This window comes from Oryctolagus cuniculus, chromosome 18 (assembly GCF_051225735.1).
Source record: "Oryctolagus cuniculus isolate XC-2025 breed Fujian yellow rabbit chromosome 18, ASM5122573v1, whole genome shotgun sequence".
NCBI classification, from domain to species: domain Eukaryota; kingdom Metazoa; phylum Chordata; class Mammalia; order Lagomorpha; family Leporidae; genus Oryctolagus; species Oryctolagus cuniculus.
This window is the reverse complement of record NC_142884.1, coordinates 74,119,227-74,143,522: the sequence shown is the minus strand read 5'-3', so window position 1 is coordinate 74,143,522 and position 24,296 is coordinate 74,119,227. Positions and strand designations below refer to the sequence as shown.

Sequence of the window (24,296 nt, the reverse complement as noted above, 5' to 3'; positions counted from 1 at the left end):
CCTCTGCGAGGGGGGGAGCGACAAGTTGAGTCCCTGCCACCCATGTGGGAGACCAAGATTGAGTCACCAGTCTCGACTCTAGCCTCAGCCCAGCCCTTGCCATTTAGGGAGCAGGCCAATCTCTCTCTCTCTCTCTCTCTCTCTCTCTCTGTTATTCAAGAACATGTCTAAATTTTTTTTTTAAAAGTTCATGGAAAACAGGTGTTATAGAAAAAACAATGCATGGATTTCAAATAGTTTGCACTAAAATAAACTTGTTTTTAATTTGATTTCCATGAATCTTTGAAGCCCCCTTTTATTGGTCTAAAAATGAAATCTACTTGGGTTCACCATAATACTTTCAGATAGCTTAGCCTCTTCTGGTTTCCAACATCCCCCCACTCAACCCAGATGAATTAGATTCTCACTCTCTATTCTCTTTCTCCTCTTTTCCTCAGGATGTGGTTCCCAGGGGTTGGTGCACGTTCCTGGCACAAGGCAAGGGGTCAGTCTCATCCTCTGGTTGCAATTCTCATCCTCGCTGAGCCCGGCTCAGGGCTGCCTGTGGGAGTGCCTCTGCAACCACATCTGTCACTCGCCCGCAGCCACCCGGTTCTCAACTCAAGCCCCTTTGCAATCCTCCTTGCCCTCTCCAGGAGCCTCGGCAGCTTTTCCAGACCTCCCCACTCCCACCCACAGCCCAGGGAGTCATGATGGGTGCTATGGGCTGGATGTTTAGTGCTCCCCTGCCCCCAAATGCATGGTGAAAGGTGGCTCATATTACCAGGTGGGGTCTTGGCGAACTGACTAGGGCATAAAGGAGGAACCCCACTGTCACTCCCCCTCTTCATGGAGGAATGACACAAGACCCTGCGCTGTTCTTTTGTCTGCTCGGCCCTCCCCGGGTTTGCTGCTGGTTCTTCCCGGGTTGGCTACCGACCCTTCCACCTCTGTGGAAGGGCGGTTCCCCCTAGCCACTTTCCCCACTTCCGCGGGGGAGCGGCACACCGCCGGCCGGCTCTCTCGGGGGCTGCACAGGTGTTCCTTCAGATCGATGTTCTCCTTAGATGTTCCTGGTGCATGTTGTCTCTCTCCTCCTTTATAGTCCTCTTCCACCAATCCCAACTCTGCCACCCACACGCCGAGTACGCTGCTCTCCTCCAATCAGGAGCGGCTCCTGCAGCTTGTCAAGTTGGTGAGAGGCAGCTGGGTAGAAGTTGTTCGCTCCTCTCCCAGCGCCATATTGTGGGAGAGCAGATGCATAGAATAAGTCTTAATTCCAATAACAGTATAGTCCGAGTTGCTCCCCACACCCCACAAACAGGATCTGTGTGCTTATAAGAGGCCTGAGGAGTTCATTCATCCCTTTCCCCACATGAGGCCACATAGTAAGCACCATCTATGAGAAACAAACCCTCACCAAGCCCCAAAGCTGCCAGCAGCCTGATCTGGGACTTCACGACCTCCAGAATAATTTGCTATTGTTTAGAAGCCCTGTAGTCTACGGCATTTTATTATAGCGGCCCAAACGGAGACAATGAGCGGTTTCTTTTCCTCCCAGGCAACTCTAAAATAATGTGGACAAGGATGTAAGTCTCTCCGACCGGGGACTCTCAGATCTGTTTGGGCCTCTACTCAGCACCCGCTCACCATGCCTCTTTGTTCTCAACCTCAGGGAAGCTGGGAAACAGTAGGCCCTGCACTCAGTCTCAACTCTCCTGCTTTCTCTCTCTCACAGTCTTCAAAGAGCATTTCCATTTCTTTTGTAATCTGATCACACATCCAGCAGCCTGCTTGCTGTGAGGCTCAAAGTGGAGGGCTCATGGCAACACAGGTCAACCCCACCCCCAGAGGTGCTGATTCTGCAGGTGAGGTCATTAGAAAATTGCCCTTAACAATCAGAATGACACACTAATCCCTGAGGCCTATAAAATTGTTATCCTACATGGCAAGAGGTACTTTGCGGATGTTATTAAATTAAACATCCTGGGGTTGTCTCTGATTTCCCAATGTAATCAGAAGGGTGTTATGGGGGCCGGTGCTACGGCATAGCTGGTAAAGCCACTTCCTGCAGGGCCGGCATCCCATATGGCTGCCGGTTTGAGTCCTGGCTGCTCCTCTTCCAATCCAGCTCTCTGCTGTGGCCTGGGAAGGCAGTAGAAGATGGCCCAAGTCCTTGGGCCCCTGCACCCACGTGGGAGACCCGGAAGAAGCGTCTTCGGAATGGTGCAGCATGGGGCTGTTGAGGCCATGTGGTTCACTGGAGTGAACCAGTGGGTGGAAGACCACTCTCTCTCTCTCTTTCCCTCTCTCTCCTCTCTCTCTTCACCTCTGCCTCTCTGTAATTCTGCCTTTCAAATAAATAAAACTTAATAAAAAGAAGGTTGCTATGAATTGGAGGCAGAGAGGGCAGGTGACAGAAGCGGTGACGATGGACACAGAGGGAAGTGATACAGACACAGCAAAAGGGTGGAGGCCATGGGAAGCTGGTGAAAGCAAGAAATAGATTTTTCCCTAGAGCCTCCAGAAGGAACACAACTTGGCTGAACACTTGGTTTTAGCCCTGTATGATCCATTTCAGATTCTGAGCCTCAGAACTGCAAGGCAGGGGCCAGCACAGTGGCATAGCAGGTTAAGCAACCCCTGTGATGCTGGCATCTCATATCAGAGAGCTGGACCGGTCCCAGCTGCTCCAGCTCCCTGCTAATGCACCTGGGAACCCAGCTGAAGATGGCCCAAGTGTTCGGACCCTGCCATTCATGTGAGTGAACTGGATGGAGCTCCAGACTCCTGGCTATGGCCTGGCCCAGCCCGAGCTAATTGTAGCCATTTGGGGAGTTTGCCAGCAAATGGAAGATCTCTTTCTTTGTCTCTCTCCCCTTCGCTGTCACTCTGCCTTTCAAATAAATAAAATGAATCTTAAAAACAACAACAGCCGGCGCTGCAGCTCACTAGGCTAATCCTCCGCCTAGCGGCGCCGGCACACCGGGTTCTAGTCCCGGTCAGGGCGCCGGATACTTTCCCGGTTGCCCCTCTTCCAGGCAAGCTCTCTGCTGTGGCCAGGGAGTGCAGTGGAGGATGGCCCAAGTGCTTGGGCCCTGCACCCGCATGGGAGACCAGGAGAAGCACCTGGCTCCTGGGTTTGGATAATCGCCGTGCGCCGGCTGCAGCGTGCCGGCCGCGGCGGCCATTGGAGGGTGAACCAGCGGTGAAGGAGGACCTTTCTCTCTGTCTCTCTCTCTCACTGTCCACTCTGCCTGTCAAAAAAAAAAAAAAAAAGAAAAAAAGAAAAGAAAAACAACAACAAGAACAATACCAAAAGAACTGCATGGCGGTAGTTTGTGTCGGTTTACACTGCTAGGTGTGTGGTGATTTGTTGCGGCAGGATTGGGGTGGCTTCTGAGAACCTGCTTTCTAATGGGTTCTCAGAGGCTGTGGATGCTTCAGGCCCAGGAGTAGGTTTTTGGAGATGGAATCTACTCCTGCTGAAGATGCTGTGAAAGATGCTGAAATGACAGCCACGGGCACAGAATACGACAGATGGAGTAGAGCAAGTAGCCGCAGGATTCGAGAGGATTGACTCCAATCTTTTTTTTTTAAGATTTATTTATTTATTTGAAAGGCAGAATTACAGAGAGGCAGAGGTGGAGAGAGAGAGAGAGAGAGAGAGTTTTCCATCCACTGGTTCACTCCCCATTTGGCCGCAACGGCCAGAGCTGAGCTGATCTGAAGCCAGGAGCCAGGAGTTTCTTCCAGGTCTCCCACATGGGTGCAGGGACCCATCTTCTCTGTTTTCCCGGGCCATAACAGAGAGCTGGAGCGTAAGTGGAGCAGCTGGGTCTTCAACCGATGCCCATATGGGATGCCGGCACTGCAGGCGGCAGCTTTATCTGCTAGGCCACAGCACCGCCCCTGACTGCAATCTTGAAAGAAGTTTTGCTGTGGGGTGATGTGCCATAAACAGCATTGCATGCCGCAGAGGAGTCGTTTGGGAAAGGGGAGTCAGTCCGCAGGGCAGACCCATTGCCGCCAAAACCTTCAGTGGCCACCAACGTCGAGGCAAGACCTCTCCTACCAGCAAGAAGATGACTCGCTGTAGGCTCTGCAGATCCTTAACATTTTGAGCAATAAAGTATTGTAAAGTTAAAATCTACACTTCTGTTTTGAGATAATGCTATTGCACTCTCAATAGTGTAAACATAAGTTTTATTTGTCCTCGGAAACCCAAAAATCGATGCGACTCCTTTATTGTGACACAGGATTTACTGGGATGGTCTGAAGGGGCCCGCAGTTATGTCTGAGCTGGGTCTGTATCTGAGATGTGTATGTGTGTAGAAGGGACCCGCTTAACACTCTCTCTAGTGTGGACCACCACTTGGTGTCTTTCACTGCAGAACCCTACCCAACAGATCTCACAGGGAATGCAAAGTAGGAATCAACTCTAAGGGGAAGCTCTCAGTTTCCCTTTCACTCCAAGAGGGTGACAGCGCCTCCCTCCTCTCCCCCTCCCCGTCCTTCTCCCTCTCCTCAACTTTGAGGCCTACATGGCCTTATTCCTGTTGGGCAGGCTAAGCGCTCTGGGCATGTGCCGTGCTTTCGTAGCATTTGTTTTCCAAAGATAATCATTTAAGCTAGTAGGGAAGATGGAGGCGATGCAGAGCCACAGGAAGGCCCTTTTCCCTGGGGAGTAAAAGGCAGCAGGGTGCTTGGCACAGAGGGCGTGCTGCACGTCGAGTATCAGCGGGGAGAAGTCGGGGCTGGCCATGTCCAGGAGGTGTGCCAGGAAGTGCTTCAGCGTCAGGATGTAGTCCTCGCCGTAGTCTGCCAGCACCTCGCGGGGCAGGTGCTCCAGGATCTTCTTCTCATGCATCTCCCACATGTCACTCGTGCCTGTGATTTCTAGGATGTGAGAGGAAATGAAGGGTCAGGGGCCAGGCAAGCGAGGGGGAGTCAGGCTAGCAGGTGCTTGCGCGTGGGCCTCAATTGTACAGGCCTTTTGCCATGTGTCCTTTCTAACGGCATTCACCTTTAAACCTACGCACAGAATAGCGCACAGGGACCGCACTGGCATAAACGGAGCCACTGGTGTAACCAACATCAGAACAGGAGCCGAACAGGGCCAGCCCGGAGCTCTCCTCACCCGCCTCTGGGCAGCCAGTGTCCCCACACCAGGGTACGTTGTTTTTCCTGGTCTCTGGCAAAGTATGTAGATGGAATCATAAGGTGCCTACTGTTCAGCATTAGCTTTGTTTCTCAGTATCACATTTGTGAGTTTTATTCACGTGTCGTGTGTTCATTCTCCTTGCACGTAGTTTTCCAGGGTGCAAATATCCCATCAGTTATCCATTACACCATGATGCCCACTGGTGCTGTTTCAAAGTGGGGCTCTCATACACAAGGCTGCCACAAGCATTCTGTGTCCTCAGGTGACTGTTCTACATAAAAGGGATCTTCACAATGCTCGTGGAAATACGGGAGAACTCTGTGGATTTCATTTTTTTGTATCAAAATAAACTTAATTCCATTTTCGCTGAACTTTTTGAAGTAACCTCACATAATATGTAACATCTACGATACATAATATTATATACATGCATACTAATATGCATACACATACATATATAGTATGCACATAGTAGATTTTTAAAATATGGAAGTAATGAATGCTTCTATAAAGTTAAATTCATTATTCTAAATATTTTATCCATGTAATGGTATCACTGATTTAATTTTTAAAATATATACTAAATGTAATTTAATATAATTTAAATGTAGATTTAAAAATACATAAATTACATATAATTAAATATAAATAGAATTTTAATACAGTGGCGCCTTCTTTTAGTATAAAATTAAATAATAGTTACTTAAAAATGACAGCAAAGCCTGCTCAGTATATAGTTAATAATGCTTTTCAAAGCAATCTCATCTTAATTAACAGTTTTATGTACCTTTCTACCACCCCTCCTTGTAAATATATGCATATATATGTATGTATGTATACATAGAAGGCTTTAGATTAATTTTATTTTACCAAGAAAGAACAAAAAAGGGAACATGCTATACATTTCTTGTGGGAATTTGCTTTTTTCTTTTTTTCTAGTACTTTGTTTTGCTGTTTGCTTTGTTTTGTTTTGCTTAATAGTAAGTCAGAGACTCCTTCTGGTCCGTGGCTGGGTATATAAATAATTAATCAGCAACAGCTTCGATTTCAACCAGAACAACAGCATTTTCCATGAACAGTCCTCAGTGGACCATTTTCACTGCTACGAGCAACACCACAGTGAGCAGGAAGCGGACTCAATGTTCCTGTTTGAACCTGGCCTTCTCTTACCTATAGTAGAGACCTCAGTGTGACCACCTGGTCAGAAGGCACATGCATTTTGAGTTTCAATGGCCACTGCCAGATAGGTTTCCAAAATGTTACTTCCATGCAGGCTGCATCCTGCAAAGAGCAGAATTGCTCCGTGATTGCTAGCCTGGTGAGTCCCGGGATCAGGACTACAGGGAAGACTGGCTGTGAAATGGAAGCCAGTGAAATCCAATTACACTCATGAAAATTCAAACACGGTTTCAATTGCTTGTTTCCTAAGGCACAATGTTATGTTTTTTAAAAAAAAATTGTCCTGACAATTACTCTGGAGGCAGGTGAGTCTTGGAAAATGTGTGCCTGAACCATGGTTCCTCTTGCAACCTCTCCCCAGTCTCTACCTTCATAGAGCAGTTCCTTTCCTTCTCCTCTTCCTCCCCAATTTCGTGGACTTCTGACAGTTCTTGTGGGTATCCTGTCCAGAGTCTCCAAAGTCCTCTTTATGGGTGGCCTGGCTGTCAGCCTTTTGTCAACCATTATCTGCCACATTTGACATACGTTGTCAGTCCCTGCCCTGCCACTTGGGGCTACCCATGGTGAACTCTTCAACATGACCCAAATCGAAATCCCATCTCTGTCTCATATCACCTCTATGGCTTGAAAGGATCTCTGAGTCTAGGTTTTCTCAGTGCAGTATGGGACTATTGCGGTCCCTACTTTGTTAGTAAGGATTAAGTGAGACACTTCACATACAGTGCTTAAAATCTGCCAACTATGCAATGTGTTTCAGCTGTTTTCATTGTAGAGGCCTAAGAAAGTCTGGTCTACCTCTTTGAACATCTTCAGAAGCTCCTTGTGGCCGGCGCTGCGGCTCAACAGGCTAATCCTCCGCCTTGCGGCACCGGCACACCGGGTTCTAGTCCCGGTTGGGGCACCGGATTCTGTCCCGGTTGCCCCTCTTCCAGGCCAGCTCTCTGCTGTGGCCAGGGAGTGCAGTGGAGGATGGCCCAAGTGCTTGGGCCCTGCACCCCGTGGGAGACCAGGAGAAGCACCTGGCTCCTGCCATTGGATCAGCGCAGTGCGCTGGCCGCAGCATGCTAGCCGTGGCGGCCATTGGAGGGTGAACCAGCAGCAAAGGAAGACCTTTCTCTCTGTCTGTCTCTCTCACTGTCCACTCTGCCTGTCAAAAAAAAAAAAAAAAAAAAAAAAAGCTCCTTGACTGTGTCTGTGAGGATTCTTTTCCTTACTCCCCACCTTCAATGAAATCTAGACAGGAAGTCCCTGCTCGAGTTCTTGGCCTTCTGCTGTCTGGCCTCCTACCTTCAGAGAGCTCATCTAGGGGCAGCCTGGTATAAAAGAATGAACCAGGTACCACACCCCATGGTGTACCTAGCAACCTAGCACCACGACGGGGCAACCTACCTACTCAGCCTCAGCACCCTCACCTGGAGAAGAATGTCGATGGAACGTACCCCTTAGAGAGGTGGTGAAGATTAAAACATTACGAGGCTGCTTCAAAAGGTTCATATAAAGACAGGGCATATTGTCTAGCAACGAAGACACTTACTAAAGACACCTGTCATATCAGAATATTGGGGTTCATTCGATGCCCTGCTCTGGCTCCTGACTCCAGCTTCCTGATAGCGAAGACCTTGGGAGGCAACCGTGATAGCGCAAGTAATTGTGTCCCCGTCACCCATGTGGGAGACCTGGATTGAATTCCTATCTCCTGACTTTGGCCCAGCCCATTCCTGCACATTGTGGGCATTTGGGGGAGTGAACCAGCAGACGGGGGCTGTCTCCCTCTATCTGTCTCCCTCCGTGTCTGCCTCCCACGTAAATGAAAATGTTTAAACTTTAAAAAAAAGTAGTGGAAAAATGGAATTGAGAGTTAAATGAATTTTGTTGCAAAAAAATGAAATTCATGTATAGCTTTTTCATGAACTGTTTGAAGACCCCTTGTATGCATAGATTTCAAAATTTTTTCACACCAGATAAATACCCTTCAATTTTGCTTTGTCTGAACTTTTTGTTGTTTAAAATAGATGTACTTAGTTTTCTGAAAAACAGAGTTACAGAGAGACGGAGAGACAGAGAAAAAGAAATCGTCCATCTGCTGGTTCACTCCCCAAATGGTCCAGCAGCCAGGGCTGGCCCAGGCCAAAGCCAGGAGCCAAGTGCTTCATCTGGGTTTCCTACATGGTTGCAGGGGCCAAGTATGTGGGCCATTCTCAGCTGCTTTCCCAAGTACCTTAGTAGGGAGCTGGATTGGCACAGCCGGGACCCAAACCAGCACCCTTATGGGACACATGTGTCCATGGTGGCTGTTTTACCCACTGTGCTACAATGCCGGCCCCTTTATGAACTTTTGAAAGTACTTTTGTACATAAAGGGTGGGAGTAGAAATTGGAAACCCTTTGCTAGTGGGCAGTAGTGCTGAAGATGGGTAAGCATATGATGGAAGTCACTCCACTCCTGAGTATGTGTCATAGGAAAACTCATGCACCCCAAAACCACAGAGCACACAGCAGAAAGTCCATAGCTGTATTGGCCATAACTGTCCCAAAGGAGAGGTGATCAGGTATCTCATCTGCAGTAGGAAAACTGTAGCACGTTGGCAGAATATTACACAGCAGTGGAAGTGAGCTCCAGCCGCACACAGCGTAGATGAACTGGAAAATCAGGCTGCTGAAGGGGAGACCCAGACACAAACAGGCAGACATGTATTGACTCCACTTCAGGTGCTAAAGGGATTAAAGCCCAGTGAATTCTGTTGTTTGGGCTGTGCACATGGATGTAACACTGTGAAGAAAAGCAGATGAGTGATCCTGACGGAAAGCGAGAGGGTGGTTATCTATCGGGAGAGCAGAGGGCTGTGAGGAAGAGGATCGTGTACATGCTGCTGGTGTTTTACTTTTTGATCTGGGCAAAAAATAAATTTTATTATACAATTTAATGTATTTCATATATACAGATTTTGGAACCTACATGTGTTAAATATCTTTTTTCTGTACATATGATACATTTCTCAATGGCTCAAGTAACTGGGTCCTTGCCATCCCTGTGGGGGACCTAGGTTGAGTTCCCAGCTGCAGGCCTTGGGCTACTCTAGCCCAGGCCATTGTGGGAAATTAGGGAACGAACCAGCTCTGTCTTTCTGTCTGTTGGTCTGTCCCTCTACTTCTTGAATAAATAAATAAAATTTAAAACACAAAATGAAGAACCCCAGGAAAGAATGCATAGAAAGCCAGTGGCCCAGCACCTGATAAATTAAGTCACTCCCCAGAAAGCTTAGCTGTGACCGTGACACTGAATCCTTGAAACTGTAACTTAATGGCAGAGTTGCTTGCTTGTCCCAGTCATGTCATACATTTGTGGGTTGGAATTTTCCTTTGGGCCACATCACTAAGCCTTCAACTGTGCTGCCAGGTTCCTGAATTCCCTTCTAGCCTTGTCTCGCAGTCTGGCACACTCGGCTTTGTCTTTGTCCACTGCCCTTCTCTACCAACTCCTCTCAAGTTCCCTCCCTCAGATGCAAACTTCATCTCTTTCCATTCCTACTGCCCTGGTCCAGCCTCTCACCCTGCGTGGCCCATGGCCCTGCCTCTCAGTCTCCCTTCCAGAATAACCCCTTCGTGGAGACCTGAGCAAACTCCACAACCTTGTGAGGGTCCCAGCAGCTGAGCACTTCAAGCCGGAAGTTCAGTTGATCTTTTCAGATTTTACCAGGTACATTTGGGCTAACGGTCAAACCTTTAGGGTTATTTTTCAGTGTGTTAACAATACCTCCTCTAGTTCGTGGTCTTTCGTTAGACAAGCTTTTACATCTTCATTGAAATCACTGATCAAATGCTTGACGACCCAGAACTGAGGCTTGGGGTGGCCCCGTATATGCCCAGAGACCACAAATCCAGAGTGCGGAAGGAGAGCACGGCCACCCCCTCCCACAGTGGGGAGGAGGAGAGTTGTGTTCCTCAAGGGGGAGAAGAAAAATACTGTTTTCAAAATGCAGAGACTCTGGAAAAAAGAACCATCTTGGCCAATGAGAATGGGAGACAAAACAAATGTTACCCGGGGTATCTGCTCAAACTTTTGAAGGAAAATAAGCTCTAGGGCTGGTGCTGTGGCTCACTTGGTTAATCCTCCACCTTGTAGTGCCGGCATCCCATATGGGCGCCGGGTTCTAGTCCTGGTTGCTCCTCTTCCAGTCCAGCTCTCTGCTGTGGCCCAGGAGGGCAGTGGAGGATGGCCCAAGTGCTTGGGCCCCTGCTTCCACATGGGAGACCAGGAGGAAGCACCTGGCTCCTCGCTTTGGATCGGTGCAGTGCCGGCCATAGAGGTCATTTGGGGAGTGGACCAATGGGAGGAAGACCTTTCTCTCTCTCTCATTGTCTATAACTCTACCTGTCAAATAAAAAAAAAGCTCTAAATCCACATAAATAAGCCTGATGTGAGCCTTGTGGATTTTATTTTGGAAGAGAGGTTTGGCTGGCAGAGCGAAAAAATGATCAAAACTGATGACAGTTGTGGACATTTCTGACCGGTGCTCCCATGTGGCAAATAGAGTCCTCCCTACCAAGGCTCCTGTTCTGAGTGGGCCCCAGGAGACCTGCGTTCCTACCCAGCGTGGCTTCTGCTTGCTGCCAACTTCTGAGCCAACCCAGTTTCCTTGTGGATAGAGGCAGCTGAGCAGCCGTAGTGGAGAACACACACTGCCTCTCGGTTCCTGGGCAAGGCTGACCCAGGCCAAACCCTCTCGGGCGGACACTGAGCGTGGCTGAGCTCTGGGAACATAACAGCCCCTTCCACCCCCAGCACACTAGGCTTGACCAAATTCTAGCACAGCTTCTAGCACTGTAAGGCTGTGTGCCTGGGTGGACCCGAGCCTCCCACTAAGCTCCCTGCCTGAGAAAACACCACACTGCCAGGAAATTGTTCTACTTGTTCTCATCATCGCACCCCTAATTTGCCATCCTTTCTTCGAGCATCTACTAAAAAGGACTTAAATTTGTAAATACGAATAAATATATTACATATATTTATAAATACATATTACATTACATATATAATACATAATATATTACATTTATTTATAAAATATATTTACATTCGTACATATGAGGAAACTTCAAAAGTTTTGTGGGAAAACGGAGTTAAAAGTTTCTTTTTGGGCAAAAATTCTGAAATTCATTCCGGTTTTTTGATACTGTGTCTTTTCCATGAACTTTTTAAAGACCCCTTGCTTGTATCTTGCACATCAGAAGCATCTCTCTCCAGGGACCCGAGAGTGATTCCTTTGAAATGGAATCGTCCACCCACCCGGAAGGACAAGGCCTGTCTCCCAGCCTCTGTGAGAGGCAGAATCCAAACTTTGATAACTGCCAGCAAACACAGCTGGCCCCAAGGCACCCACACTGACCCAGGCTTTGTTCTTTCCTTCTGCTCAGTCTGCTCAACCCCCCTCCCCTCCCTCATTCTCTCTCTAAAAGAAGCACATCCCAGTCTGCACAGCTGGGCGTGGGGCTCAGCTCTCTGCCCCATTGTCAGCAGTGACTGAACACAGTTGCTTCCACCGCGTTATCTGTTGCCTGGCTGAGTCCAGTTTTGGGAGCACCGAGGGGGTCAATCTGAGCCGTCTCAGGCCAGGAGGAGCCTCTGGGATGACCACTATGGGGCTCTCAGGCCCAAGCACCTACTTGTCTGGAAGGCTCCAGGCTGGACAACAGCGACTTTGACGCCCCATTTGGAAAGCTCTTGTCTCATAACTGATGAAAACATAGTCAGGGCCGCCTTTGTGGAGGAATAGGACGCCATCTTTTCCATCGGGACCCCTGCTATAGGAACAGAACAGGAGAGAGAAATCAAGTCTGCTGTTTCCATTCCTTCAATCAACAAATATTTAATCAGCACCTAACTGTACACCAGGACGTTGTCAGTGGAGCTTAAGGTAGATAAAGGCAGATGAGGGCCCTTTGTACTGAAGTGAATGCGTGCTCTTGGTCACTCCCGTATGTGGCTTCATCCACTCCTGCCTTCTTTGGCTCCTCCATCCCAGCTGGTACAATGACAAAGCAAGTTTAAGGCTCAATCTTGCCCAACTTCTAAGCGAAAAGTGATTTGTGTGGGGTAAAGAGCATCTGCCCACTGGCCCCCAATCTTCCAGTTTAACCAACCTGCATTCTCTGATTACAGGTGGATATACACCTTGGGGGCCCACTTCCTACTAGTCCACCTACTGCAGCACGAATAAGTTGGGCTTAACGTTTGTTGCAGTAAAGAAAAACACACATCTGGGTAAGAGGGTTTGAGGAAGGACTTATTCTAGGGTTGAGGCAGATGCTCTTTATTCCATGTTAACTCAGGTTTAGTTTAGATGCTGTTGAAATTGAGTCTTGAACTGGGTTTATCCTTGAACCTGCTGTGAGGAAGGAGGGATCAAAGGTAGGATCAAAGGAAACCAGGAAATGATCTATTTGGAATGAGGGGCTCTGCATATGTAATTAAGGGAGAGGTGCCTAAATCAGATTACCCTGGATTAGGATGAGTCCTACATCTGATGATGGCTGTTCTTACAAGGACACATAGAGACAGAGAGAAGGCCCTGTGAAGGTGGAGGCAGGGACTGGGGCTACACCGTCACAAGTTGAGAAACACCTGGGGTCGTGAGAAGCTGGGAGAAACAAGGACATACTCTCTTGGAGCTGTCAGAAGGAGCATAGTTCTGCTAACACTTTAGTTTAGACTACTGGCCTCCAGATCAATGAAAGAATATGCTTTTTAATCCATTCAGTTCATGGTGATTTGTTAGAGCATCCCTAGGGAATGAATTCAGGTGCATTCCTGGTAATCTTCATGGGGAAGACACTGAAACCATGAAAGAGTGAAGACAGTGAGGGTTGGCATCAGTGAGCAGACTCAGTGAGGTAACAGAAAGACTGAACCCATGGCATCAGGGCTCTTCGGTTTAAAAGCATCCATTGGGTTAATGGATAAACTGGGGGTAGAGCTGTACTTTGAAACACAACTCAGCCATCCAAAGGAATGAACTGGAAAAGTGTAACAGTGTGGATACCTCAAACAAGGTATGGTGACAGAAAGAGCCAAACAGAAAAGAGTATGTTTTGTGTAACATCCTAGAAAATGCAAACGAGTCTGTAATGAACACAGCAGTGGATCCCTGCAGGGTGGCTGTGTTGTAGTTGAGCTGTGCCTCCCCCCACATGCAAATATTGAAGCTCTAATACTTAGTGTGTTGGTACCTGGAAATGGAACCCTTGGAGGTAATTAAGTCACAAAGGTGGGGCCGTTTTGATAGGATCCATGCCCTTTCAAGAAGAGACACCAGAGAGTACTCACCTCTGTCTCTACCATGTGAGGACCCAATGAAAAGGTGGCCATCTGCAAGCCAGGAAGAGAGCCCTCACCAGAACCTGACCGTGCTGGCACCCATCTCCGACTTGTAGCCTCCAGGACTGTATGGAACAAGTTTCTGCTGGCTAAGCCATACAGTCTATGGCATTTTGTTATGGTAGCTCCAGCAAATGAATATGGAGTGTGTGGAGTGGGGAGCAAGAGGAAGGAATTAGAAAGGATGGACAAGTATGGTGGATGATGGACTGTACATTGTCTTCACTGTGGCAGCAGTTTCATGCCACACACAAACGTCTAAACTTGTCAAATGGTATACTGCAAATATGTTTGTGTATGCCAATTTTTTAAAAACAAATTTATTTATTTTTGAGCGAGAGAGACAGAGAGGTCCTCCATCTGCTGATTCACTCCATGAATAGCCAGAACAGCTGGAGCTGAGCTGATCTGAGGCCAGGAGCCAGGGTATTTTTCCAGGCCTCCCACGTGGATGCAGGAGCTTACAGACTTGGGCCATCTTCTACTGCTTTTCCAGGCCATAGAAGACAGCTGGATCAGAAGTGGAGCAGCCGGGACTCAAACCTGCGCCCATAAAGGATGCTGGCACTGCAGGTGGAGGCTTGGGCCCACTATGCCACAGAATCAGCTCCAATGTGTATGCTAATTAAAAAAAAAAGACACTGTACTTTAAGAGTCCAGAGGACCTCAGCAAAAGCTGGGGATGACTTCAGAGGTGTTTTACTTGGCCTAAAACCCACAGGGTATTTTCCTAACAGTTCCGGCGTGGGTGCAGGAGCTCCAGTTTCCTTCGTCTTATCGTTCTAGGTACCCTGGATTCACCAGCTTTTTCAGTGCTGATGGTTCTCAGAAACCAAACAGGGCTTTCGCACATGTGCTTGTCTTCGTTTTTCTGACTCCGGCTTGCAGTAAGCTGCTGGTACCTGCGGCTGTCTCTGCTGTCCTCCCAATGAGGACTGCTTTGTTCGTGGGACAGTAGCTTTTTAGCCTTGAGCTCTCTTGCTTGAGCCCTACCTCCAACCAAAAGTTAAAATTTTCTGCATGAGTTTCTGAGACCATAAAACATGGCTCACATCTGACATTTATTAACGCTCATTGTCAAAGGGAGGTCCAAACTGTCGTTCACAATTGTCATGAGAAGGATTCATGCTTATTTCTAGATAAGCTTCCAGCTACGTATTCCTGGTCCCCCATAACACACTGGGTTCATGTCTACACGAAGAGGGAGTGTGGATTACAAGAGCTCTGGTGCCTTACCCAGATGTGGTTTGTTAAAAAGGCGACTTCCAGTAGACACATTGGCTATTTCCAGTCACGCAATGAAACTGTCTGGAATTTGGCTGCCTAACCTCAGTCATTTGAAAGCCGCGCAACTTAATTGAAAAGAAAATGAGATAATAAAACTGTATGGAACCACACACACACACACACACAAGTACAAGTAAAATGAGGGAAAACACAAAGACTAGCAGATTGTGTCAATGTCAATATGCAGTAATATCATACTACAGTTCTGCAAAAATTCAAGAATTGGGTTATACTAGATAAAAGGTACACAAAATATTTTTTGCAACTTCAGGTAAATCTATAAGTACCTCAGGGAAAAACTAAATTAAAAAACAGGATGGCATTGAAGAATAGATACCTATAATAGTTCTTTTTTTTCCCAAAAAACATTTTATTTAAGGAATACAAACTTCATTTCATACATACGACTTGAGGAATGTGGTGATTCTCCCCACTCTAGAATAGTTGTTGGCAGTCATCACCGCTGTGTCTATTATTATTAAAGCTTTGGTCTGGTCCATATAATATCCTCTTCTCCCTGTCTTTCCAGGAAGACTGTTCATCGGTGGTTCTGCCTTCTCATTAAAAGAGGCAGACTGGCCAATAAGAAGCCCCTACCACCTGGATATAGAGGTGGGGTTGGGGGTGAACAGGTGCCCCATATTGAGTCACAGCCCTTCTTAGAAACAGATATGGATGCAGGAGGAGAGGAGGCTTCACTGTTTATTTCTGGCTGCTGATGTAGTTGTACTGTCACGCTGTTACTGGTAGTGGACTAGAGCTTTTAGCGGGCTGTTTTTGCTGCAGCGTAGGAGAAGGTAAGTGGAGAAAATCACATGAGCAGAAACAAGCAAGGAGGCGTTGGAGGAGGAATAAAGATTATTGGTGGGGGAAATTTTGATGACTTCATCTTAAAACTTGGTCCCAGCCAGTTGGTGAGCTAATAAAATCCTCTTCAATTTTGAGTTTAAGTTGATTTGAAGTTTGACCCGGTCTCCTAAAACAAAAAGTCCCAAGGCTTAACTGATATAATTTCAGAATAACATCTGGCATTAAACAATCTCCAATTAAACAAAGCTTGTCACAGATGACCAGCTGATTTTTATTTAAGTAATTTTTAATTTTTTTAAAGATTTATTTATTTATTTGAAAGGCAGAGTTACAGAGAGGCAGAGGCGGTGGGGGGGTCTTCTGTCCACGGGTTCACTCCCCAGATGGCAACAATGGCCACAGCTGCACCAATCTGAAGCCAGGAGCCAGGAGCTTCTTCTGGGTCTCCCATGTGGGTGCAGGGGCCCAAGGACTTGGGCCATCTTCTACTGCTGTCCCAGGCCATAGCAGAGAGCTGGATCAGAAGTGGAGCAGCCAGGATTTGAACTGGTGCCCATATGGGAAGCTGGCACTGCAAGTGGTGGCTTTACCCGCTATACCACAGCGCCAGTCCCTGATTTTTAATTTAACAAAAGCTTACTGTTTAAAAACCAAGTCCTTCCTTTGGGAGAAGGACTAAAGAAGGTTTAAAAGAAGAACTTGTGCAAAGTCACACCGTTGTTTGCATGGTAACCCCGTTTTTGAAATAAGCTTGCACTGTTCCGTGATTTTGATAGGTGATGAAGACTGGCCAGCTAGAAGGCAGCCAGCCATGGCTAGGCTCCAGATTCTGGGAGCCAACACTGCCTGTGTTCAAATCCCAGCTCTGCCATTGATTAGCCACCTGTTCTCAGGAAAGTCACTTTATGTTTGTGTTCCTTTGCCTTCCAAACTTAGTTAAGGATAATGATAGTATATGAATCACAGGTTGTCAGGAAAATTAAATGAATTAATATGTGAGAATAGTACATAGCACACAGTAAGCTCTCGACAAGGGCTTTCTATCATTGGTGCTACTCAAGTTCTTCCCAATTATATCTTAATTGCCCAAAAGGCTCCATATGTTCGGTGCTTCTGAGAGTGATAAGTGCACCTGCTTCAAAATCCCAGCAGCACTGTTCTGATGTGGGTTACTAGGACCCACCCTAGAGCTATGGAATTGGAACCTGCACTTAAAACCAATCCAAGAGACCCTTTGGAATACTAACTCTTGACGATGAACTTGGGGATTTTCTGGTCACGTGTGTCTGAATACGAGCCCTCCTTATGATGGGTGCCGTGTGGATAATATAAGTGCTGTGGCCTGAATGCGTCCTCTCAAAAGCACAGGTGGAGAGCAAAATCCCCAGTGCAGCGTGTTGGGAGGGGGGCCTCATGAGAGGTGGTAGGCTCTGAGGGCGCAGTGAACAGATTAACGCTGTTATTTTGGGAGGGAGAGCTCCTCTCTTCCCCCTCCTCTATCCCTCCGCTTTTCACCATGGGTGAGAAGAAGGACCTCACCAGATGCTGGCTCCTGGATCTTGGACCTCCCAGCCTCCAGAACTGTGAGTCCATGCGTTTCTGCTCAGTAGAAATTGCCTAGTCTCAGGTACTCTGCTAGACAATAAATACGGACTAAGACAATAAATATGACAGAGGAATTAGGGTGAGAACGAATGATAGCCTCCATTATCAAGCCAAACAAAAACGTGCATTGGACCAAACATTTCAGACACATTTATCTTTCATGTTATGTTGAACCCTGCAAAACTGCCAAGATTATACCAGTTTAGAAGTATACAATGGAAGTACTGTGGGGTTCAACCTTTTAGATCCAACCTAGTGGTAAATGTTTTCTATTAATGTTTAAAGTATCTGTGGGTGTCCAAGGCTCATTGACCTAGACTCACAGTGTCTCAAGGCTTTCTTCCTTGCTGACCTTACGTAAGTAATTTTCTCATCTGCCTCATTAGATTCTCTAATTTTTATTATTATTATTATTTTGACAGGAAGAGTGGACAGTGAGAGAGAGACAGAAAGGTCTTCCTTTGCCGTTGGTTCACCCTCCAATGGCCGCCGTGGCTGGCGTGCTGCAGCCGGCGCACCGCGCTGATCCGATGGCAGGAGCCAGGTTCTTCTCCTGGTCTCCCACGGGGTGCAGGGCCCAAGCACCTGGGCCATCCTCCACTGCACTCCCTGGCCACAGCAGAGAGTTGGCCTGGAAGAGGGGCAACCCGGACAGAATCCGGCGCCCCGACCGGGACTAGAACCCGGTGTGCCGGTGCCGCAAGGCGGAGGATTAGCCTAGTGAGCCGCGGCGCCAGCTTAGATTCTCTAATTTTTAAATTTAAGTTTTTTTTTGTGTTAGCGTTTAAGATGAGATGCCCCTCCTTAACAGGATTTTGAGTTAAAAGTGTTAACTGTAGTGACGGTGTTGTACAGCAGATCCATGGGACTTACTCTTCCCGCACAGCTGAAACTCTTGGAGTTAGTTAAGCTGACTTAACTAACAGGTGACCTTGTTAAGGGCTAAGTGTGTGTGTCCCCCAGATTACACGTATCGAAGACTCTGAGGTCAGAAAGATGGGGCCTCGGTCTGACCACATAAGAGACACCAGAGAGCTTGCTCGTTTGTTTCTCTCTCTCTCTCTCTCTCTCTCTCTCTCTCTCATTTTCATTTTTTCTCTTTCTCCCTTTCCCTCCTCCTCCCCACCCTACACACATTGAGGAAAAGCCATGTGAAGACATAGCAGGAAAACAGCCCTCTGAAAGCCAGGAAGGCAGAGCCCTCATCAGAACCCATCCCTGCTGACACTTTGATCTGGGCCTCCCAGCCTTCAGAACTGGGAGATAACAGGTTGATGTTGTAGAAGGCCATGGATCTGTGACGGCAGCCTGAGCTTTGTCACCAAGCACGTGGAGAACTCCGGACTCACTCTGCTGTTCCTACACCCGGGCTGCAAACTTTGTCCTTCTTAATATGGCCCCCCATGAACACATCACCCCCTTGTTCTCCAACATATTTCTTCAGCCTTTTCTTCCTCGGCAAACTACTCAGTGAATTGGTTCCCTGGCCTGTGTGCCCCTGTCCGGCAGGTGCATAAATTCAGCATTGACTTTGTCACTCATTCTGGTAGTCATTGTCTTTCCTATCCACTGTGGTATATTATTGGGAATGAACTAAAAACAGGCAAGTGGAAGTTACCATTTTGGAGCTTATGGAAGAAATATAGACTCCCTTTCTCCTCTCACCTTCCCCCACCATCAGTGGCTGCAGATCTGGTGTTGGTTCTCTTGGGTTGACATAAGCCAGGAGTTGGTAACATTTCCTAATATTCGCCCAGCCAAAGGTCTTGATGCCCTTGGAGAGAACACAGGACTTCACAAACTTCTCAACACCTAGGTGAAGATACCTGTTTTTCTAACCTGAGGCTGTATGGCTACATGGAAATTATGAAAGAGGAAAGGCTTTGCAAATAAACACCCTATTAACACATCAGGGAGCTGAAATGTTGCAACCTTTCTGCCTGAGGTGGTATAGGAAGGGGCACCAAGATTCTCTGCCTGCATTAGCTTACGCTCACCTAATAATCCAGGCCAAGACTAGCACGATCTTGTCTCAGGAGAACATAATGAAGGCTATCAGCCAATGTCTTGCTTCTTCCAAGGTCAGCTGGAGTCAAGTCAAGCAACAAAATTTACACCTTCATTGGACTTCTCCAAGCTGAAGCACGCATTCCAGGCACATGGCCTGGGAGGGGTGGCAGGTGTTCTCCTCTCCACTGAGCAGGGTACTATGGAAAGCAACAGTGCCCGATGGTTTTCTCCTAGTTTGACCACATCTATAGCTCCAGGTGTTTCAAAGTCCACCACCTTATTACTGCAAGCATGGTTGAGAACCAGCCACAGCACCTGGAAGTCTGTTAGAGAAATCCTCGGTCCCGATCCACACCCATGAAGCCAGAAATTCTGGGGCTGAGCCCTAGACATTTTCTCTATGGAAATAAAATATAAAACAACTTTGACCATTTTAAAGTATGCAATGCAGGGGGCATTTGGCACACTCGTGTTGGGGAGCCATCACCTCTACCTAGTTTGAGGACATTGCTATCACCTCTAAAGGAAACCCCACACCCACTAAGCAGTCACTCTGTTCTGCCATCTCCCAGGCCCCAGCTTGTCAGCTTTCTGTCTCTCTGGATTTGTCTGTTCCAGACACTTTTTAAAGGTGGAGTCATACAATGCATGGATTTTGTGCCAGGTTTCTTACACTTAGCATAATGTTTTACAGGTCTGTTCATAACATAACACAGAGCAATACTTCACTCCTTTTCAAGGCTAAATAATATTTCACTGTGTGAATATGCTACACTCTGGATCCAGTGGCCTGCCTGTGGGCATTGGGGTTATATCGTGAGTAATACTGCTCTGGACATCTGTGGACAGTGTTTGTGTATTTTCTGTTCTCAGACACAAGTGGCCTGCCTTTTCTGAGTGCTGCATCGTGGATTCAGCTATGGATCAAAGAAGTCGTTTAAAAAGTGTGTCTAGAGTTAATGTGTTCAAATTCAGTTTTCTTGTCATTATTCTCTAACCAATATAGTATAACATCTACTTACACAGCATTTATCTTGTAGTAAGTATTATGAGTAATCCAGTGATGATATAAAGGAGGAAATGCATAGCTTCTATGCAACATTGCACCCTTTTATGTGAGCTTGAGGGGCTGCAGCATCCGCACAGTTTGATAGGCATGGTGGAGGGGGTGAGGGAGTGCAGGGCCCATCGCCCGTGGCGACTGAGGGATGGCTGTGGAGAGCTAGGCGTGGGGTTGCTGGGTCCCACGATAGATCCACGTCCTGAAGTCCTGTCGCATGTTTTCCACGGCAGCTGCACCAGTCTGCACTTAGAGCAACTGTGCTTTTAGAAGCCCTCCTGGTGCTTCTGATGCAGCCAGAGCTTGGAAGTGCAGTCCAGGGAGCAGCAGGACTGACCTAACTTAGAGCCTGGTAACAGAAAAGCAGAACCCCAGGCTCCACCCGGACCAGCTCAGCCAGATTCTGCGTTTCTAGCAAGGTCCCCAGGTGATCCTCACATTGGAGTCTGGGAAGCACTGGGTAGGAGAAAGCCCTGAATCCCTGACACTTTCCTAATTATCGTCTAAACAGACCGGAGTTAGAGTTGATTTTTTTCTTGAGGGTTTGTATTTTTTATGTTCGTTGCTTGCCTAGTAAGTTCTGGCTTGATAGCCTAGAAAAGTGGGAAGACAGTAGAACTTAGGTTAAATCACTCCTGGTTTCAAACCCTGACGCCTTCGCTTACCAGGTGTATGAACCTGACAAGCAAGCACTTGATCTAGAAAACCAACTCCTATCTGCACCTTGCAGATGCTGGAGTTAAATGACTTCAGGTGTGTGAACATCTAGTGCAGCCCAGCACGCGCAAGCTTACTCACTCTGGCTCTGCTCCCTTGCCCCACGATAGCTGGCAAGGGAGTCGGGGCAGAAAGTCCCAGCCTTGGCTTCCTGTCACACCACTGAGTCGCCAAGGGACAGGCTGCATGACTTTCCAGATAATTCCCTGAAGGTGCTGGATCAGCAAGGAAAAGTCCAGAAATGATCCTACAGCCCACTGGGGACTGGGACACAGATCAAGGCTGGAGCCACAAACTCTCCTGGATCTTTTAATTTGTAGACTCTCAGGTGGCCTGCTTTGGTGTAAAGTTATTAATATGTTTTAAACAGGTTGGTGTGGTGGGCAGCAGTCTCACTATCTCTCAGTATGGAGGTGTCTTACGTGTATACCAGTAACTGCACAGCACTCAGAGTCACAGTGCACTGAAATCAACAACCAAGATAACAGGGTCTCAACTTGGTGTGTGTTGGGGGAGGGTGCATTTTGCTGCCAGGAGACTTGTGGCACTGGCTGAAAATTTGTCACAACTGGGGCTGAGTGGATTGAGGATACAGATGTACTGGACATCATAGACTCCACAGAACAGCCCCCACTGTGTCCCACTTTCCTGCTGTAGAAAGAATTATCCTCTGTCCTAAGATGTCAATACATCTAGGGTTGAGAAATGCCCCCTGCCTGGAGCCCTAATGCTTTTGACAAATGGCACCCAGGTGCCGCAGATGATAAAATAAACAGGTGAGATGACCTGGCCCAGTTCTCCCAGCTGGGAGGAGAAGAGGGAGATTGAAACCACCCTGTCTCACACTCCCCGAGACCTGAATCACTGCACAAGGGGTTGTTCACAGGCGTCCTTGTTCAAGCATAGTGTGCAACCGTACGTGTTTACTTGGGGATCCTCTCAGAGGAAGAGTGGCCAGGAAAAAGCTCCTAGATCTGTCAAACAGAAAGATTCTCCCACTGCCATACATACCTCCAAATTCCTGTTATCCCGGGTTAAATATTTATCCAACTGCCTTGTCAGGATTGGAGTTTAAAGCTATACTGCTTGCCTGGGAGAGACATTAAGCATGTGATTATGTGACCCAATCTGGTTTATAGAAGCCAGAGAGGAATAGCCTTTAAACTAGGGGAAAAGAAAATGTTTGGAATAGGAGATGAGGTACCTACAATATATCACCAACTGAAGATAATTAAATATTGACCCATAGAGATAGCTAAATGGGGTTGTTAAACTTCTCACTGCAGCAAGCAAGCTCCAGTACCTCGCTCTGGCCATTAAAACCACCAGGAGATGTCCTGGAGGAGTGCTCATACGGCCTGATGCAGGGTGAGCCTTGATGTGACAGCCGCTGTTGGGTATTGGAAAGGCCAGGCCCATGGCTGTTTGTGGGGGTCGATGGACATAAGGGAAAGCGGATGTAAAGAAACTGCTGTGGGTCCAGAGATGTTTGCCCTGATCTCCAGATCAGACCAGGAGTATTTGTTTCCTATTGCTGCTGTAATAAATCATCACACTCTTAGTGGCTTCAACAATACAAATCTAGTATCTTCCTCTTACAGAGGTCAGGCATCCCAGTGAGCCAAACTCAAGGTGTCAATGGAGCTGTGATCCTTTTGGTTCCTTGGTTCAGGGCCCCCACCTCATCTTCAAATCTCTCTCTAGCTGTGACCTTCCTGCCTCCCTCTTACACAGACCTTTGTGGTTGAGTCCCACCCCAACCCTTCCCCCCGGATCATCCAGAGTGACATCTGTAGGTCCTTCACTTGTCACATCTATGCAGTCCCATTTGCCACATGAGACTGCAAAGGTACAGGTTCCAGGGATTAGGATGTGGCTATCTTTTGGGGGGGGGCATTTTTGTGCCTACTCAAGCATCCTTTGTTCATTTTGGGGTCCATCTGATCTACAGCCACAAACAACAGAAGCAGATTTACCCATTCTGTCTCAGCTCCTCCTGGCTGGTCAAAGTCCTGCAATCAATCTGCAGCACGTGCATTCCTGTCACTCAGGGGGCTGGAGTGACGTGGTGGGTCAGGGCAGCCATGCTCTCTTGGAAGAACCCTGCTGGTAGTCACTGCCTGCCTCTCTTAGCTCCCCGCTGCAAAATGAGAAAAATAACAGCAGCAGCACACTTCCAAAAAAGCACATTTTCCAAAATTATCAAGATGTCCATCACTGATCTGGCATCACATTGGATGTTAATTTTTGCGGATTTGTTGGTTCTTAGTGCCTTTTACACATATTTTGAGTTTCTTAGTCTTTGTGTTAAAATCTAACTTTTCTTTTTCCCCACTCAAAATCTTTCCTGTTTTTCAAAAACCCTCTAGTACGGACTAGGTTTTCCTCCATTGTGTTCTCTGCTGAATCCCTTTGTCCCTCATCTAAGAAGCTGTTATGCACAGAATTACGCCCCCACCCCTTCCTCCTAGCAAAATTCCCATGTTGAAGCCCTAACACCTAAGTGCTTTAGTACGTGAACGCCTTTGCAGATAGGTCCCTGAAACAGGTGATGAAGTTCCAAGGAAGCCAAAGAGTCCGATTCTGTATGACTGGCACCGCTGGCAGCGGAGGTAGAGATGTCAGGGCTACACTTGGGCTGACAGGGATGACACGCGAGCTTGTGATGAAGATCCGCAAGCCCAGAAGACGGGCCCCAGGAGAAGCCAGCCCTGCAAACGCCTCGCTCTGGGACTTCTTGCCTCTCGAGCTATGAGAAAAGAAATCTGCTGCTTAAGCCGTCCCATCTGTGCCCTCTGTCAGGAAGAGCAAGCAAAGCAACCCAGAGCAGGCTGTGACGGCCTTCTTACAGACTCCCTGTTCCGGCGGGTACATACGCCTCCTAGCTCTTCTGATTTCTTGGTGCTGTTTAACAACGCCATAAAATACCATGGGTAGTGTCTGAGCCCCACAGGTGAGCTCATTTGTGGAGTTTCTTTGGGACTTAAGGATCCAAAATTGTTGATGGGGTAGGAAAAAGAGGCACAGGAATGCACACATCAGAGACGGCTCAAAGCTCTGACACCTGAAAAGCCGGAAAGAAGGAAGGAAGTCAGCAGGGCAAACTGTGCG

At 47.6% G+C, this 24,296-nt stretch overlaps 1 protein-coding gene and 2 long non-coding RNA genes across 3 annotated transcripts in view; 1 reads left to right on the top strand and 2 right to left on the bottom strand.

Annotated features, from left to right (window-relative positions):
* Window positions 1-4,168: 4,168 nt before the first annotated feature.
* HSD17B2 (hydroxysteroid 17-beta dehydrogenase 2) overlaps window positions 4,169-24,296 on the bottom strand; it is a 61,476-nt gene continuing 41,348 nt past the window's right edge. Inside the window, exons 4-5 of the mRNA XM_008257668.5 lie at window positions 11,986-12,123; window positions 4,169-4,878 (exon numbers count right to left, since the gene is read on the bottom strand). Coding sequence (XP_008255890.2) covers window positions 4,520-4,878; window positions 11,986-12,123 — 497 coding nt within the window. The 3' untranslated portion in view covers window positions 4,169-4,519. The remainder of the gene's footprint in view (window positions 4,879-11,985; window positions 12,124-24,296) is intronic.
* Window positions 13,998-18,489, bottom strand: LOC127491340 (uncharacterized). Its single transcript, XR_011384126.2, has 2 exons — window positions 17,333-18,489; window positions 13,998-15,959 (listed from the first exon to the last, which is right to left on the bottom strand). It is a non-coding gene; the product is annotated as an uncharacterized LOC127491340 (long non-coding RNA).
* Window positions 15,955-18,936, top strand: LOC149121034 (uncharacterized). Its single transcript, XR_016224743.1, has 2 exons — window positions 15,955-17,376; window positions 18,540-18,936. It is a non-coding gene; the product is annotated as an uncharacterized LOC149121034 (long non-coding RNA).